The 18,714-nt window shown below is 35.0% G+C and overlaps 1 protein-coding gene across 5 annotated transcripts in view; it reads left to right on the forward strand.

The window, feature by feature from the left end:
- FZD3 (frizzled class receptor 3) overlaps positions 1–18,714 on the forward strand; it is a 110,556-nt gene that overhangs the window by 8,994 nt on the left and 82,848 nt on the right. For 3 of the 5 annotated variants that reach the window (XR_013172432.1, XR_013172431.1, XM_077152913.1), the window contains exon 2: positions 407–920. The exons of 1 other annotated variant lie outside the window; for it this stretch is intronic. Coding sequence is in view for 1 of the 4 variants with exons in the window: in XM_077152913.1 (XP_077009028.1) it covers positions 732–920 (189 nt within the window). In the remaining 3 variants the exon portion in view is untranslated. Of the gene's footprint in view, positions 1–406; positions 921–9,053; positions 9,326–18,714 lie in introns of those variants that run through there. One more of the 5 variants, XM_077152914.1, reaches the window with a different exon arrangement.

Raw genomic sequence — 18,714 nt, forward strand, 5'->3', positions numbered from 1 at the left:
ATTTGTTTTTTGTTTTCTTAGTTTTTAATAGATATATAATAGATTTTAAATTTAGTAACTTAAGTAATAGGTATGACAAATGTCACTTAAGCAAAATTTAGGACAACAGCATACAAATTTTTCAAATGAATCAGATTTTGTGTAAATGAGAAATTGTCATAGACGAAGCTAAACTATGTGCTATATATACAGCTTGCATAAATTTGCCTTTAAATGCTGTATAGGGATTATTTTAGGACTTTCATAGCACAATGATAAAGTAGAAAGACAATATTTTATCTTTCTGAAGTACCCATGTGTAGTATATATTATGTCAGTATGATATCTTTTACCAAGATTTAATATCAAGTACACAATAATTTCAGAGGAAATGGCTAATTTCTCAATTTTTTTAAATACTTTTCAGATATTTCGATCAGAGGAAGAAATAGTTCTTCTCCTAAAATGGAATCTGTTGTTTGGGAATGTGGTTAATCAACTTTATATGTTGGCCAAATGTGTCCTATGTAATAAAATGAAAAGAAGAGACAAGATGATGTCATTTTCCCATATTGTGAAACCAAAAACAAATGCCTTTTGTGAGATCAAGCAAACGAAGCTCTGATGGTGCAGAGTATTTGACTGTTTGAAGAACTTAACAGTAAGATATATAAGAAGTACTTTCAAGCTGAGACCTTAAAGTATATATTGAATAAGCCTGATCATCCGAATCTCATTCCAGTCCAAGAAGGATGGCTATGAGTTGGATCATTTTCCATCTTTGGCCCTTGACTATGATTGTGGGGCACATAGGTGGGCACAGTTTGTTTTCTTGTGAACCTATTACCTTGAGGATGTGCCAAGATTTGCCTTATAATACTACCTTCATGCCTAATCTTCTGAATCATTATGACCAACAGACAGCAGCTTTAGCAATGGAGGTAAGACTTTACCTATTCTTTGGCATGTCTTAGAAAATGACTCTTATATTGCCCTCTACCTAATCTAGTGAATATGTCTCATAAACAACAGGGAAACATATAAGCTTTTTCTTATTTTGAAAGTACCATATAACTATATCTTGTACATTTAAAAAAGTATATATTTATGTTCAAACTCTTATTTACTAAAGAATTCATGTGTGGGAAAGTTACTTTTGTCTTACATTTTACATATAAACTTTTATAAAGAAATTTGAAACACTGAAATATGGAAGATAATAGCCATTTAGAAATTTTACATTACTCAAATTTTAATATACCTATTTTATTATTTGTCTAATAATCAACTTCAGATAAAGAGCAGAATATTATTCATAATTCAGTTATTTAGTATTGAATCTAATGTGATTGAAAAAAATGAGTTCTTGTTAAACTTTTAGGCTGGTATTTGAATTTTCTTAAATACTTAGAAAGATTTCCTTGTCTTACCTTAGTCACATCAATTTTAGAATGGTAACGCAAACAATGAAAATATTTTGTTGTTTAAATTATCTGTCTTAACCTCTCAGGACATTATGAAAAATTACTGCGTTCCTTGAATTTTTATAATTGTAAGTTTTCAGATACTTCTGTTGGTGATTTTATTTTATAAACTATGACAAATTAGTGGATATAGTTAATAATGAGTTTAAATAAGAGAGAAAGTGTGAAAGACTACAGTGGTTTTAGAATTATAAACAAGGATTTGTTCAAAGTATTGGGAGGCACTAAACAATGGTAGTAAGAGCATAGGCTTTGGAGTTGAACAAACCTGAGTTTGAATTCTAACTCCATCACTTTCCAGCTGTATTACTTTGGACAAGTTACTTGAACTTTGTCACTGTAGTTTCTTTGCTTATAAAATGGTACTAATAATACCTATATCACATGGGTTTCTGAAGGTACAAAATGAAAACATGTATATAAAGTATTTGGCACACAGAAGTGTTCTATAAGTGATAACTTTTACTATTTATCCATATTCTCATACTAATGAACCTACTTAAAACATAATTTAGAGAGAATATTTTGTACTTTAGTCTTTAATCCATTGTTTTACAGGGCTTTGAACAAATAGAAGCCTATGTGTTTTGGAATTCTTCATTTTACAGTAAAACTCAAAGCTTCATTAATCACTTCAGGGTAGGCTAACACAAATCTGTTGTGGAAAATTCGTAGGAAGATTATTATTCACAAATTTCTAAATGGTTGGGGGGAGATCTTATATAATCCAAATATTTTGAAATGTTGTAGAGGTTGAACAAAACATATTCCACTCTTCCCCTGATTACACAAGATCTAATTGGTAAAGAGAGAGATTTGGTATATAGACTATCAGATTAAGATATATGAAAATGAATATTGGTTTAATACAGTAAGATGGTCCCAGGCATGCTAGTCCCTGCTGTTTATTACAGCCATCAGCTTTTTCATAAAAAAATTGAAGTAGGAATACTTTTATTTCTAATATATGGAAAACAAATATGATAATAAGAAGCAAATCATAAAGATAATTGTACTGACTTGTATTTAACTTTTGGCCCTGCTTTAAGATTTTGTATATGTCACTTAACACCCTTGAGCCTTGGTTTCTTCAATTGTGAATAGGCAATAATAATGAAAATACCTTGAAAGACTGTCAGGATTAAATGAGATATTTATAAAGTAGCTAGCACAATTCATTGCACAAATAGGTGATTCATAAATGTTAATTCTATTCCAAATTCTATTTCTGTGTTATCCTAGAGAGAGAGATTATTAGAAAGAGAATATATTTGCCTCAAGTAAATTTGCATCCTTGGTTGCAGGTTCATGGGGCATTCATTATGGTAGGGTAGGCTACCTCTCTGCTTCTCAGAGTTGCCCGTGTAGTCTAGATAATTAATTGGCAATGGGGTTGCCTCTGTTTGAATTTCCGACATCTAGGGGGAATGCCTCAGTGGGTAACAGTTGCCAAGACAAAGTTCTGCTGATTTGAAGTAATGTTGGAGATAGTTGCTTGTTGTGTGGTTGTCATATCAGAACAGCAATGCCACTGATAGAAAGAATCATCAGATACAGTTTGAAGATGCAAAGTTTCTGTAATAGCAAAGGACATGGAAACTTAGCAGAAAACACAACATGCTTCCAGATGGAAGTAAGGCTTTTTGGGTCCTCACAAAGACTTATAGCTGCTGCTGATACCTTCTACTTCTATTCTATCCTTCTTCTGATCCAGAGTCTCTGGATACGTGCTTTCCAGCTTTTACCAGGAACAAGTTAATTGAGGTAAACAATGCCAGCACACTCTTGAGTGTTCACTGTGAAAATGGATGACTTAAAATCATTTCCCAGGATAGCATCTCTCAGCAGCTCCACCTAAGGTTCATTCCTATATTGTTGTTTGCTGAGACAGAATAAGTGCTTGGAGCAGAATTATACTGAGGAGTGAGGTAAGGATGCCGAGGAAGAGTATAAGCGCAGAATCTGGTTAATTCCAAAGTTGTTTATTCACAATCAAATTATGTGTTCTGTCATTGTGTACAGAAGATTCCTAAAGTCTGTACTTTCACTTTCATTGTAATGGGAGAAATTTAAGTAAATTGTGTTAATAGATGTGTCAGTCCAGTAAGTTAGAAAAGAAGGTCCTTGCTAATATGTTTATTTCTCTGTAACCACCCTCCCAAATTTGTACATCTACATACAAGCACATACACTAAATTTTTCAAATTCTTAACTTGATGCCTTTCCTTTTCCTTTGAATATCTGGCCTCTGATAGAAAAAAAAATCTACATTCCTGAGTTTTCAGGCCATTTTTGAACTGTTCAAATTGCTAAGTAAAATTCTGGGAGCTGTCCAGCATAGGGCAATAATCAACAAATTGTGAGTAACTACCATGCCACACATTAGCAGATATTTATGACCCCAGTGGTATAATAAAAGCAATGTAGGCAGCTTTCACCCTATATTGGACAATTAAACCAAATAGAATGGAAAGGTAATACAGAAAAAAGCACTAGAATAGGGATGGGAGATTTGTACTGTGCTGTTAGCTAGCTAGTGACCTCTGTGTTGGTTTCCTCTAGAGAGATGATTTTACCCCTGATCTTTTTACAGGGTAGTTATGAAGATCAAATGAGATAAGTGACATGTGTATTAAAGAATTCTGAAAAAATCAAGTGCTGTGTGTGTTGAGAGCATTATTCTTTGTTGCCTGTTACCCTGTCCTTAATTTCAGTTAGTATGTAGAAAGGAGTAATCTTTAATCGTTTTGGGGGTAGGGTTTGTGTTTGTCTGCTCTCTTTATTTATTTTTATTTTTTAAGAAACTAGACTTATAAAGATAATCAGTGGGAAAACTTCTGGGAGTGTTTGTGTTTGCCTCCATTTTCTGTTTTCCTTTGGCATTCTCATTAAAGCCTTTCTGTTATTTAGAGTTTGGTTATAATGGGAGAAAGGGAAGCTGCTAGCAGGCTAGTTGCTACTGGGAATACAAAGCCTAAAAGCCTGAATATCCCTGGTATCCTTTATAGTTCATTAAGGACAAAGCATGTTTGAACCAGTCTCCCAGTTATCCAAACTTAAACAGTAAGTTTTGGTATTTATTTTTATTATGGAAAACTTCAGTTATATATAAATAGAGAATAGTATAGCAAATGCTATATCCCATCTTTGAGCTTCAAAAATTATCAGTGCATAGTTAGTCTTGTTTCATCTGTCACTGTACCCTCCTCTCCCCAAAACCGGATAACTTTGAAGCAAATCCTAACACCATAATTTCATACATAAATATTTCAGTATGTATCTCCAAAAGTTAAGGACTCTTAAAATATATAAACACAATGTCTTATCACTTGTAAAAAATAAAATGCTTCCTTAATATCATCAACTATCTAATTAATGTTTGAATTACCCTGTTTCATAATTTTTAATAGATTTTTTAAAGTCAAAGTTTGATAGGTTTCTGAAGTTTTTAATTTATAGATTCTCCTTCCCATTTTTTTGTGACATGCTTGTACTATAGAGTTACTCATAGTTTGGATTTTGCTGGTTGCATACCTGTGGTATTATCATGTCCTGTCTCCTTTTTTTTTGCAAACAGGCAGATACTTATTAGATTCAGGTCTGATTTTTTTTTGGCAACACTGCTTAATAAATGTTGTAGCATACTTCTATCAGGAGGCACATAGTGTCTGGTTGCTGTTCTTTTTGTGTGATTATCAGCTGATAATTTCCTAGATCATTTTCTAGATCAGTAATTTTATTAGAAGCTTGCAAGGTGGAGATATTCTAATTCTATCATTGCTTCTTCATTTATCACCTGAAATACTTCTATAAACAGAAATTTTCCCTCATCAATTACTGGGTTATTCTGATATGTAGTTTATATAAAAAGTCAGGAGAAATACTTGATTCTTCCCCTTTTCTTTACTAGTTTTTAGAATAATGAATTGATTCTTAAGCATACTTCAAAGGTGGCAGTGAGATTTTTTTAGTATCGTTCTGAACTCATGGATTTTTAACATATTTGATGTGTGTCAACTCATCACAGTTATTCTTATTGGTGCTAAAATGTTCCATCTTTGGAAGTGGGAGCCTCTTCAAGGTAACTCCGGTGTATTTTCTCTTTTTCTACATGCTTTTGATGACCGCTTAAGTAGTCTTTGATAGTTTTATTTGTTTTCTGATACAATCTAAGCTTAGTTCATAAAATTCTGCCTCTAACTTTCAATCAGCCATTTCTCTTGGGAGCACTGGTTCATTTTAGCTGGAATTGATATTTAGAGACCACTATCTAGCTGTTAAGCCTATTACCACCAGGTTGTTCATTTTTAAGCCTTTTCATGGACAAGGCTAGGAAATAGTTCTTTTTTTAAAAAAAAGAAGAGAAAATCCATCATGAATTCTATTGATACTTAAAATTCAAATGCTATTGCAAAGTTTTTATTGAATATCTTTAAAATTTATAACTCTCTTTTTTCTTATACTGAAGCATTATTATACACATACACACATTAGTTTCAGAATAATATTGACTAATAATATTAGTACTTCTTTTTGTCTTTAGACATGTATTTCACTCAGTATGTACAAATTATTGCATTTTAGAATTACTTAAATAATTCTCCTCCTGGTGGTTAAGTTCTTATGTTTTATTTTGCTTTTGATTGTGAGATATTACTTTTTTAAAAATTTTGATTTAAACTTATAGTTATGCTTAAAAATTTTACATATAAAATAAAGTACATTCATAGAGGTCTTCTCTGCCTTATTCTTTCCTTCTCCCTAAGGTAGCTATTTTTAATCTTTCAAATAAAAATTATAAATATAAATTTAAGATTTATATAAAATGTTTATATAATATCTGTATCTATATATCCTTCCACCTTTTTGATATGGTAGCATAGTGTTTACTTTTTTCCACTTTGTATTTTTTCACTTAACAATATATGCTAGATATTCCGTAGCAGTATTTCTAGATATTCCTTTAGAAATGGTTTTTATAGCTATATTTTTTATGACATTGTTGTTGATATACCATATTTATTTATTCAGTCTCCTGTTGAGAAACATTTGGGTTGTTTCCTGCCTTTTGCTGTCACAAATAGTGCTGCATATGTGTTTTCATGTTTTTAATACTGTGTCTTTGGGATAGATTCCTAGATGTGTGATTGTTGGATCAAAGAATAAATGCATATGTTACTTTCCTAGATATTGCCAAACTTCTCTATAGAGGTTGTACCATTTTACATTCCCACTAGCAATGTATGAGAGTGCCTGTTTCTCCAGTTTTAAGAATTTTTTTTACCAGTCTTATAAGTGAAAAATGTTATCTCAGTGATGATCTCATTATTTCCTTCTTTATAGACACAAACTCCTTCACAATTATTGGAATATGGGGGGTTCTTTATACTATTGAGAAAAGTGTGAAATACTTATCAACTATGAGACAGAAAGTTACAATCTCAGTTATTTCCTTGTGAAACCTGAGATACCCAGAAGCATCAGTAACTCCTCCATACTACCAATACGTTTTATATGGGCCTTTATTTTAGTGTTTATATTATGATGCTGGAATTGTTTACATTTTATTCCTCCTTCTAGAATTGTAACTCTTTGAAGGCATAGCTTACCTTTATTTATCTTTTTATGCTCAGCACCTAGCATAGTGTCTCACATACTAACTGCTAAATTAATATTTGAATTACTGATCCTTATGAACTGTAAATCCCTTAAGAGGTGGTGGTGGTGGTGGTAATGGTGGTGGTAGAGGTAGTAGTATTTGTCACAGTTGTAGTGCTGTACCTAATACTTAATGTCCTAGAGTTGTAAATAGTAGTAACTTAGGTAGGGATAATTATAATCTCAGTATCAAGGACACCACCACATGCCTTGTGAAAATTAGTTTTACCGTGTATGCTTTTTTTTGGTTTTGTTTTCTTTAGTTTTTGTCTGGGTGATTTGAGGCTTTCAAAATTATGTTTTTGCATTTATTAGTGGTATAATTGAGTAAGAAAAAAAAAACAACCTTTCCATCTCTGGGCCTTTCTTGTTCCTTCTGCTTTAATACCCTTTTCTCCATCTTTGCCTTTCAAAATCCTACTTGTAATGGATTCATTTTTAGGTAAAAAAGGAAAAAGAGGAGGAGTAGATTATAAAACATTATGTATGTTATTCTGTATTTAGGAGAACATGTGTGTGTGATTGCGTGTGTGTGTGTGTGTGTGTGTGCGTGTGTGTGTATTCCTGCAGAGTAAGTGATTTGGAAGGATTTTCTCCGAGGCTAATAATGGTTCCTGAATTAGCACAATTTATTGGTATTCTCTATATTCTACATTTCAAATTTGTATTTTCTAAGTTTTCTGCTAGAAACACGTTTTAAAATAAGAAAAATTAATAAAGAAACTTTATTTGTAAAAATTTTAACTGTCATTTTTTTATCCAGCTCCTAAAACATTGCCTAAGGCTTAGTGTTTATTAAATATATTTTGGATGAATGACTAAAATGTGGAAGAATTTGGTAAATACCCCCCAAAAATGCATGTAGTATTAAGGGTATTCCGAAGAGAGAAGGGTCATATGTGAAGGAAGACTTCAAGTTGCAGATGGCGTTTGAATGGGCCTTGAGAGACAGTTTTTTGTTTTTTTGTTTTTAAGAGAATAGTATAATGAACCACCATGTGCTAATGATTACTAACTTTTGTGGATAGGCTTTTCAGAAAATTTATTTTTAAAATTATATTTATTCTTAATTCATGGTTTCTGTCTTTAGAGTACATTCATTGTTTAGCAGATTTACTTTCTTTCTTTTTTTTTATTTAGGTTAATATTAATAAGTTGGTTTCCCTAAGCAAGCAACAATCTAATAAAGTGGTCGTAGAATAAGAAGTTATGTGACAGAGGAAGCTAGCTAGGAATTTTTAATCGAAAAATGTACACACAAGTAGTGGAGAATTATTTGTGCTTACTCATTTCTAACTTTGGAAAAAAAATAACAGCTTGAAAAATTTTAAATTGATTTTCTTGCATGGCAGATCACTTTAAAGGAATATCTTTTAAGTATTTGTTCTAAATTGAATTATTAAATGTGAAATTTGGTTTGTAAGATTTTATCTTTTAAGATAGACCATAAAAGAATTGTTCATGGTATTTGGAATCTTAAAAGTTTATTTACTAAAGAGAAAACTGAATTTATGAACTGCTCTGGAAACTCATTCCCCTTTGACTTATGAAGATAAATATGCTTCTGTGATAATGGTAAATTTCTGCAAACCAACTCGCTGAAATTCTGTTGGAAAGTATTTAATATGCTATCTTGGGACATTAAAAAAATTAAGATTTATAAAGCAAAAGCACATCTATGTGATTAGAAGTGTTTTTTATACACCTAGAATTTTTTTTTCTAATAAAGTAATTCTTAAATGTTTGGACCTTTTCTCACTAGGAATTTTATTGTTACAGAAAGGTGGGGCGTTAAAAGGTCTTATTTTAAATTGCAAAATTAATTTTTAAAATAATTTCTTATTTTTATTTGTGTCTGGAAAAAGCTTACGAATACTGTTTTTTTTTTAATTTTCAAGACCATTCTATGTTTGGTTATGCATTTAGTGAATTTATTCCCAAACTCAGTAGGGTGCAGTTTCTATGGTTACCAGACCCTTTGTAGAGTAACAAAGGTTGGAATTCTGAGTCTCATGAGTCAAATTTTGGCCTTTGACTCTGTCCCCTTTTCACACCCCTTTCTAAGCTGGAGTCCTTGCTATGCTTGAAGCCTTGTTAGCTAGCAGGTTCCTATGGTAACAGGAATGGATATTTGAAAGAAGAAAGAGAATGAGAGTATAAAGGCTTGGTTGATTTGAATTTGAACAAAGAATGGAAGGTTCCATGTAATGCAACTTTGTTCTAGAAAGCAGAAATTTAATTTTAGAAAGTTACTTTTCAGTTTGTAAACATATTATTGCCTGGTCTTGATTTAGTGAACAAAAGTAATAGTGTTTAAGGAAGTAGCCAATAGGAATCTTAAAATTCAATCACCTAAAGCTCATTTTTTCAACTTTACAGTATTCAAGATACCTCATTTAAATGTTTATTTTGCTGAGGTTAAATTTTCAACTTTAAGTATTCAAAATACCTCATTTAAATGTTTATTTTGCTGAAGTTAAAAATTGTTAAGGTTAACATCAAAGCAATTTACTGACTTTTAAAAAATTAATGTTTTGATTTATTTTTATATAACAGATTTATTGAGTATAATTTATATACAATAAACTGTACCCATTTAAAAATTCGATGAGTTATTGACGGGTGTATATACCACAGTCAAAATGGAGAACAGGGTGGGCAACAGTGGCTCAGTGGCAGAGTTCTCACCTGCCATGCCAGAGACGGGAGTTCGATCCCTAGTGCCTGCCCATGTTAAAAAAAAGAGAGAGAATGCTTGCATCATCTGAAAGATTTCTTTGTATCCCTTTTCATTTCCTGCTCCAGGTAACCACTGGTCTGCCTTTTGTTACTATGGATTAGTTTTCACTTTCTAGTGAATATATTGAATGTAAATAGAATCATACACTATCTGTTTTTCTGTAAACTGGCTTCTTAAATCAGCATAATGATTTTGAGATTCATCCTTTTTTTTTTAACTTTTAAAAACAACTTTCCAGTTGGTTTTCTATATAAATACCTGCATTTGGTAGTTGAAAACGGGATATTTGATGGGGTTCCTCATGCCCACCAAATAGGCCAGCTACAGATCTATGAATTTCCCAATCTTCCACCCATTTTTTTTTCAATTGAGGCAAAATTCACATAACATAAAATTAACTATTTTAAAATATACAATTCTGTGCCATTTATGACATTCACAATATTGGGCAACTAGCACCTCTTTATCTAGTTCCAAACCATTTTCATCACCCCAAAAGAAATCCCCTTATCCGTTAAGCAGTCGATCCTAATTCCTTCCTATCCCCAACCCCTGGCAGTCAACAATCTTCTTTCTGTAACTGTAGATTCACCTATTCTGGACATTTCATTTAAATGAAATCACATGATATGTGACTTTTGTGTCTGGCTTCTTTTGCTTAGCATAAAATTTTGAGGTTCATTCATTTCTAGCACAAATGTATACTTCATTCCTTTTTATGACTAAGTAATATTTCATTGTATGTATATGCCACATTTTATTCATCCATTCTTACACTAAATGGACATTTGGGTTCTTTGTAACTTTGGCTGTTGTGAATAGTGCTGCTATTAACATTCTTGTATAAATATTTGTCTGAGTACCTGTTTTCTGTTCTTTTGGGTATTTCCTAGGAGTGGAATTGCTTAGTAATAAGATAATTCTAAAAGTTTAACTTTTTGAGAAACCACCAAATTATTGACCATAACAGCTATGCATTTTACATTTTCACCAGCAATATATGAGGGTTCTTATTTTTTCCACATCCTGGTTAGTGTGAAATGGTATCATTATGGTTTTGATTTGCATTTTCCTAATGATGTCGAGAATCTTTCAACACTGTGTTGTTGAATGATTGTATATCCTCTTTGGTGAAATGTTTCAAGTCACTTGACCTTTTTTTTTTTTTTTAAATGCAGTTTTATTGAAACATATTTACATACCATACAAACTGTCCAAAGTAAACAATCACTGGCTCATAGTATTATCACCTCGTTGTGCATACATCACTATGATCAATTTTATTACTCTAGAAAATAATAAAAGTAAAAAGAAAACCCAAATCTTCTTATAACCCTATTTCTCCCCATTACTGATCCATAATATTGGTATGATGCATTTGTTACTATTGATGAAAGAATATTAAAATATTACTGTTCACTATAGTCCATAGTTTGCAGTAGGTACATTTCCCCATATATCCCTTTATAATGAACTCCTTGTAATAGTGTTGTACAATTTGTTCTAGTTCATGAAAGAATGTTTATATATTTGAACAATAGTCCATAGTTTGCAATAGGTACATTTTCCCCATATATCCCTTTATAATTAACTCCTTGTAATAGTGTTGTACATTTGTTCTAGTTAATGAAAGAATGTTTATATATTTGTACAATTAATCATAGACTTCATCTACCACAAATTGACTGTTATACATTACCATGTTTGTTTTAACCTCCAACTTTCCTTCTAGTGATATACATGACTCTAAATTTCCCCTTTCCACCACATTCACATACCATTCAATACTGTAAATCATTCTCACAATAATGCATTAACATCACCACTATCCATTTCCAAACATTTAAGTTCAACCCAGTTAAACATTCTGTACATATTAAGAAACTTCTCTCCGTTCTTTAATACCACTATTTTATAGAGTGGTAACTTATATTCTATATTTTATGTCTGTGAGTTTACATATTATAAATAGTTCAGTGAGATCATATAATACTTGTCCTTTTGTCTAATTTATTTCATTTAACATAGTGTTCTCAGGTTCATCAGTGGTGTTACATGCTTCAGGACTTCATTCCTTCTTACTGCTGAATAATACTTCATCATATGTGTGTTAGATAGGGTTCTTTAGAGAAGCAGAAACACCAGGAGAGATCTGTAAATACGAGATTTATAAACTGAAATCATTGTGTGAAATCATTCTCACAATAATGCATTACCATCACCACTATGGGAATGGAAGAGTCCAAAATCTGTAGGGCACGCTGTGAAGCTGGAGGCTCTGATGACGGGTCTGAATGAACTTCTTGCTAGCTAAAGAAGCTCTGGTAGTGCTCTCTTCTTCCTTAAAAGCCTCTGACTTTTTGGATTATCTCCTTGTGGGAGACGTGCCTCAGTTGATCACAGATGTAATCAGCCACAATCAGCTGACATGATTTATTTATTTATTATTATTTTTTTTTATACCTCAGATGCAGCTTCATTCAGTGTTTTAACATGTTTACTTTACAATTAGGTATTATAGTGCTGTCCATTTTTGAATTTTTGTATCTAGTCCTGTTGCACAGTCTATCTCTTCAGCTCCAATTACCCATTATCTTACCCTGTTTCTACCTCCTGCTGGACTCTGTTACCAGTGACATATTCCAAGTTTATTCTTGAATGTCCGTTCACATCAGTGGGATCATACAGTATTTGTCCTTTAGTTTTTGGCTAGACTCACTCAGCATAATGTTCTCTAGGTCCATCCATGTTATTACATGCTTCATAAGTTTATCCCGTCTTAAAGCTGCATAATATTCCATCGTATGTATATACCACAGTTTGTTTAGCCATTCTTCTGTTGAAGGACATTTTGGCTGTTTTCATCTCTTTGCAATTGTAAATAACGCTGCTATAAACATTGGTGTGCAAATGTCCGTTTGTGTCTTTGCCCTTAAGTCCTTTGAGTAGATACCTAGCAATGGTATTGCTGGGTCGTATGGCAATTCTATATTCAGCTTTTTGAGGAACCGCCAAACTGCCTTCCACAGTGGTTGCACCATTTGACATTCCCACCAACAGTGGATAAGTGTGCCTCTTTCTCCGCATCCTCTCCAGCACTTGTCATTTTCTGTTTTGTTGATAATGGCCATTCTGGTGGGTGTGAGAGGATATCTCATTGTGGTTTTGATTTGCATTTCTCTAATGGCCAGGGACATTGAGCATCTCTTCATGTGTCTTTTGGTCATTTGTATTTCCTCTTCTGATAGGTGTCTGTTCAAGTCTTTTTCCCATTTTGTAATTGGGTTGGCTGTCTTTTTGTTGTTGAGTTGAACAATCTCTTTATATATTCTGGATACTAGACCTTTATCTGATATGTCATTTCCAAATATTATCTCCCATTGTGTAGGCTGTCTTTCTACTTTCTTGATGAAGTTCGTTGATGCACAAAAGTGTTTAATTTTGAGGAGCTCCCATTTATTTATTTCCTTCTTCAGTGCTCTTGCTTTAGGTTTAAGGTCCATAAAACCGCCTCCAATTGTAAGTTTCGTAAGATATCTCCCTACATTTTCCTCTAACTGTTTTATGGTCTTAGACCTAATGTTTAGATCTTTGATCCATTTTGAATTAACTTTTGTATAGGGTGTGAGACATGGGTCTTCTTTCATTCTTTTGCGTATGGATATCCAGTTCTCTAGGCACCATTTATTGAAGAGACTGTTCTGTCAGGTGAGTTGGCTTGACTGCCTTATCAAAGATTAAATGTCCATAGATGAGAGGGTCTATATCTGAGCACTCCATTTGATTCCATTGGTCGATATATCTATCTTTATGCCAATACCATGCTGTTTTGACCACTGTGACTTCATAATATGCCTTAAAGTCCAGCAGCGCAAGACCTCCAGCTTCGTTTTTTTCCCTCAAGATGTTTTTTGCAATTCGGGGCACCCTGTCCTTCCAGATAAATTTGTTTCTTGGTTTTTCTATTTCTGAAAAATAAGTTGTTGGGATTTTGATTGGTATTGCATTGAATCTGTAAATAAATTTAGGGAGGATTGACATCTTAACTATATTTAGTCTTCCAGTCCATGAACACGGTATGCCCTTCCATCTATTTAGGTCTTCTGTGATTTCTTTTAGCAGTTTTTTGTAGTTTTCTTTATATAGGTTTTTTGTTTCTTTAGTTAAATTTATTCCTAGGTATTTTATTCTTTTGGTTGCAATTGTAAATGGGATTCGTTTCTTGATTTCCCCCTCAGCTTGTTCATTACTAGTGTATAAAAATCCTACAGATTTTTGACTGTTGATCTTGTAACCTGCTACTTTGCTGTACTCATTTATTAGCTCTAGTAGTTTTGTTGTGGATTTTTCCGGGTTTTCGACGTATAGTATCATATCGTCTGCAAACAGTGATAGTTTTACTTCTTCCTTTCCAATTTTGATGCCTTGTATTTCTTTTTCTTGTCTAATTGCTCTGGCCAGAACCTCCAACACAATGTTGAATAATAGTGGTGATAGTGGACATCCTTGTCTTGTTCCTGATCTTAGGGGGAAAGTTTTCAATTTTTCCCCATTGAGGATGATATTAGCTGTGGGTTTTTCATCTATTCCCTCTATCATTTTAAGGAAGTTCCCTTGTATTCCTATCTTTTGAAGTGTTTTCAACAGGAAAGGATGTTGAATCTTGTCAAATGCCTTCTCTGCATCAATTGAGATGATCATGTGATTTTTCTGCTTTGATTTGTTGATATGGTGTATTACATTAATTGATTTTCTTATGTTGAACCATCCTTGCATACCTGGGATGAATCCTACTTGGTCATGATGTATAATTCTTTTAATGTGTTGTTGGATATGATTTGCTAGAATTTTATTGAGGATTTTTGCATCTGTATTCATTAGAGAGATTGGTCTGTAGTTTTCTTTTTTTGTAATATCTTTGCCTGGTTTTGGTATGAGGGTGATGTTGGCTTCGTAAAATGAATTAGGTAGTTTTCCCTCCACTTCGATTTTTTTGAAGAGTTTGAGGAGAGTTGGTACTAATTCTTTCTGGAATGTTTGATAGAATTCAGATGTGAAGCCGTCTGGTCCTGGACTTTTCTTTTTAGGAAGCTTTTGAATGACTAATTCAATTTCTTTACTTGTGATTGGTTTGTTGAGGTCATCTATGTCTTCTTGAGTCAAAGTTGGTTGTTCATGTCTTCCAGGAACCTGTCCATTTCCTCTAAATTGTTATATTTTTTAGCGTAAAGTTGTTCATAGTATCCTGTTATTACCTCCTTTATTTCTGTGAGGTCAGTGGTTATGTCTCCTCTTCCATTTTTGATCTTATTTATTTGCATCCTCTCTCTTCTTCTTTTTGTCAATCTTGCTAAGGGCCCATCAATCTTATTGATTTCCTCATAGAACCAACTTCTGGTCTTATTGATTTTCTCTATTGTTTTCATGTTTTCAATTTCATTTATTTGTGCTCTAATCTTTGTTATTTCTTTCCTTTTGCTTGCTTTGGGATTAGTTTGCTGTTCTTTCTCCAGTTCTTCCAAGTGGACAGTTAATTCCTGCATTTTTGCCTTTTCTTCTTTTCTGATAAAGGCATTTAGGGCAATAAATTTCCCTCTTAGCACTGCCTTTGCTGCATCCCATAAGTTTTGATATGTTGTGTTTTCATTTTCATTTGCCTCTAGGTATTTACTAATTTCTCTTGCAATTTCTTCTTTGACCCACTTGTTGTTTAAGAGTGTGTTGTTGAGCCTCCATGTATTTGTGAATTTTCTGGCACTCCGCCTATTATTGATTTCCAACTTCATTCCTTTATGATCCGAGAAAGTGTTGTGTATGATTTCAATCTTTTTAAATTTTTTAAGGCTTGCTTTGTGACTCAGCATATGGTCTATCTTTGAGAATGATCCATGAGCACTTGAAAAAAAGGTGTATCCTGCTGTTGTGGGATATAATGTCCTATAAATGTCTGTTAAGTCTAGCTCATTTATAGTAATATTCAGATTCTCTATTTCTTTATTGATCCTCTGTCTAGATGTTCTGTCCATTGATGAGAGTGGTGAATTGAAGTCTCCAACTATTATGGTATATGTGTCTATTTCCCTTTTCAGTGTTTGCAGTGTATTCCTCACGTATTTTGGGGCGTTCTGATTCGGTGTGTAAATATTTATGATTGTTATGTCTTCTTGTTTAATTGTTCCTTTTATTAGTATATAGTGTCCTTCTTTGTCTCTTTTAACTGTTTTACATTTGAGGTCTAATTTGTTGGATATTAGTATAGCCACTCCTGCTCTTTTCTGGTTGTTATTTGCATGAAATATCTTTTCCCAACCTTTCACTTTCAACCTATGTTTATCTTTGGGTCTAAGATGTGTTTCCTGTAGACAGCGTATAGAAGGATCCTGGTTTTTAATCCATTCTGCCAGTCTATGTCTTTTGATTGGGGAATTCAGTCCATTAACATTTAGAGTTATTACTGTTTGGATAATATTTTCCTCTGCCATTTTGCCTTTTGTATTATATATATCATCTCTGACTTTCCTTCTTTCTACACTCTTCTCCATACCTCTCTCTTCTGTCTTTTCGTATCTGACTCTAGTGCTCCCTTTAGTATTTTTTGCAGAGCTGGTCTCTTGGTCACAAATTCTCTCAGTGACTTTTTGTCTGAGAATGTTTTAATTTCTCCCTCATTTTTGAAGGACAATTTTGCTGGATATAGGAGTCTTCGTTGGCAGTTTTTCTCTTTTAGGAACTTAAATATATCATCCCACTGTGTTCTAGCTTCCGTGGTTTCTGCTGAGAAATCTACGCATACTCTTATTGGGTTTCCCTTGTATGTGATGGATTGCTTCTCTCTCGCTGCTTTCAAGATCCTCTTTCTCTTTGACCTCTGACATTCTAACTAGTAAGTGTCTTGGAGAACGCCTATTTGGGTCTAATCTCTTTGGGGTGCGCTGCACTTCTTGGATCTGTAATTTTAGGTCTTTCATAAGAGTTGGGAAATTTTCAGTGATAATTTCTTCCATTAGTTTTTCTCCTCCTTTTCCCTTCTCTTTTCCTTCTGGGACACCCACAACACATATATTTGTGCGGTTCATATTGTCCTTGAGTTCCCTGATACCCTGATCAAATTTTTCCATTCTTTTCCGGATAGTTTCTGTTTCTTTTTGGAATTCAGATGTCCCATCCTCCAAATCACTAACTCTATCTTCTGTCTCTTTAAATCTATCATTGTAGGTATCCATTGTTTTTTCCATCTTTTCTACTTTATCCTTCACTTCCATAAGATCTGTGATTTGTTTTTTCAGTTTTTCTATTTCTTCTTTTTGTTCAGCCCATGTCTTCTTCATGTCCTCCCTCAATTTATCGATTTGGTTTTTGAAGAGGTTTTCCATTTCTGTTCGTATATTCAGCATTAGTTGTTTCAGCTCCTGTATCTCATTTGAACTATTGGTTTGTTCCTTTGACTGGGCCATATTTTCAATTATTTGAGCGTGATCCGTTATCTTCTGCTGGCGTCTGGGCATTTAGTCAGATTTCCCTGGGTGTTGGACCCCACAGGTTGAAAGATTTTCCTGTGAAATCTCTGGGTTCTGTTTTTCTTATCCTGCCCAGTAGGTGGCGCTCGTGGCACACGTTTGTCTACGGGTTCCACCAGTAAAAGTTGCTGTGGGTCCTTTAGCTTTGGAAAACTCTCGCCGTGGGGGAGGTTCGGCAGCCAAAGCGGCTTGGAAGAGTGCCAGCCGGCCCGGAGGTCCGAATGCGAGGAGGGTCGCTGGCCGCCACAGCCTGGGAGAGCGCCCAACCGAATTTCCTCGTCGGCCCGGGGCCCCAAGCGTGGCGGGAAGTATTTCCAGCTGCCGCAGCCCGGTTGAGTACACTGTTCCCAGCCGGACCGGGGAGTCACGTGTTTGGAAGGGACCCCCCAGTCACCGTTCTCCGCGGTCTGGGGATTTTCGACCCAACTCTCTCAGTTGGTCCGGGGGGGCCTCGTGTGGTGGGGGCACCAACCGCCGCGGCCCGAGGGGACTGCCTGCCCAATTCTGCCAGCTGGCCTGGGAAGGAGGAAAGGAGGGACTCCGGCCGCTTGCCGTCCCACCCGGGAAAGCCCGTGCCCCTCGGCGATCTCACCGGAGCTGGTTCTCCCAGACAGTCAGCCGTTCCAGGATGGGGTACGCCGTCCCTTTGATCTCCGTCGTGGCTCCAGGAGCTGCTCTGTATCGTCTCCACTCCCCCAGTAGCTGTTCTGGAGGAGGAAAGGTGAGGGTGGCAAGGCTGTCGAGGCCGGTGACGGAGGAGCCGGTGAAGGCGGAAGAGGGTACGTTGGTGGTTGGAGAGCCGCCGGAGCAGGAGGAGAAAGGGAAGGATAAGATGGCGGATGGAGCGCCGCCGGAGCAGAAGGGGGAAGAGGGAGAGGAGGGCGGGCTGGCCGGCCGGGCGTGAGTGCCGCGCCGGGCCGGCGGACAAAGAGGGAGAGGAGGGCGGGCTGGCTGGTGGGGCGTCAGCGCCCAGCTGACATGATTTAATCAACAACTCATGAAATATGCTTGCAGCAATTATCAGGTCAGTACTTGCCTACCCAGACAACTGGACATAATCATTTGGCCAAGTTGACACCAGAACCTAACCATCACAGTATGTATACACCACATTTTGTTTATCAGTTCATCGGTTTGATGGACAGTTAGGTTGTTTCCATCTTTTGGCAATTGTGCATAGTGCCTATATGACAGGTTGCATCAGTGTGCATATTTCTGTTTGCATCCTGCGTTCAGATAGTCTAGGTATATCTGAACTTGAATACCCAAGTAGTCATATTGCTTGGTCATAAGGCAGCTCTATACTTACCTTCCCAAGGAACTGCCAACCGTCCTC

The sequence above is a fragment of the Tamandua tetradactyla genome, chromosome 3 (assembly GCF_023851605.1).
Source record: "Tamandua tetradactyla isolate mTamTet1 chromosome 3, mTamTet1.pri, whole genome shotgun sequence".
NCBI lineage: Eukaryota > Metazoa > Chordata > Mammalia > Pilosa > Myrmecophagidae > Tamandua > Tamandua tetradactyla.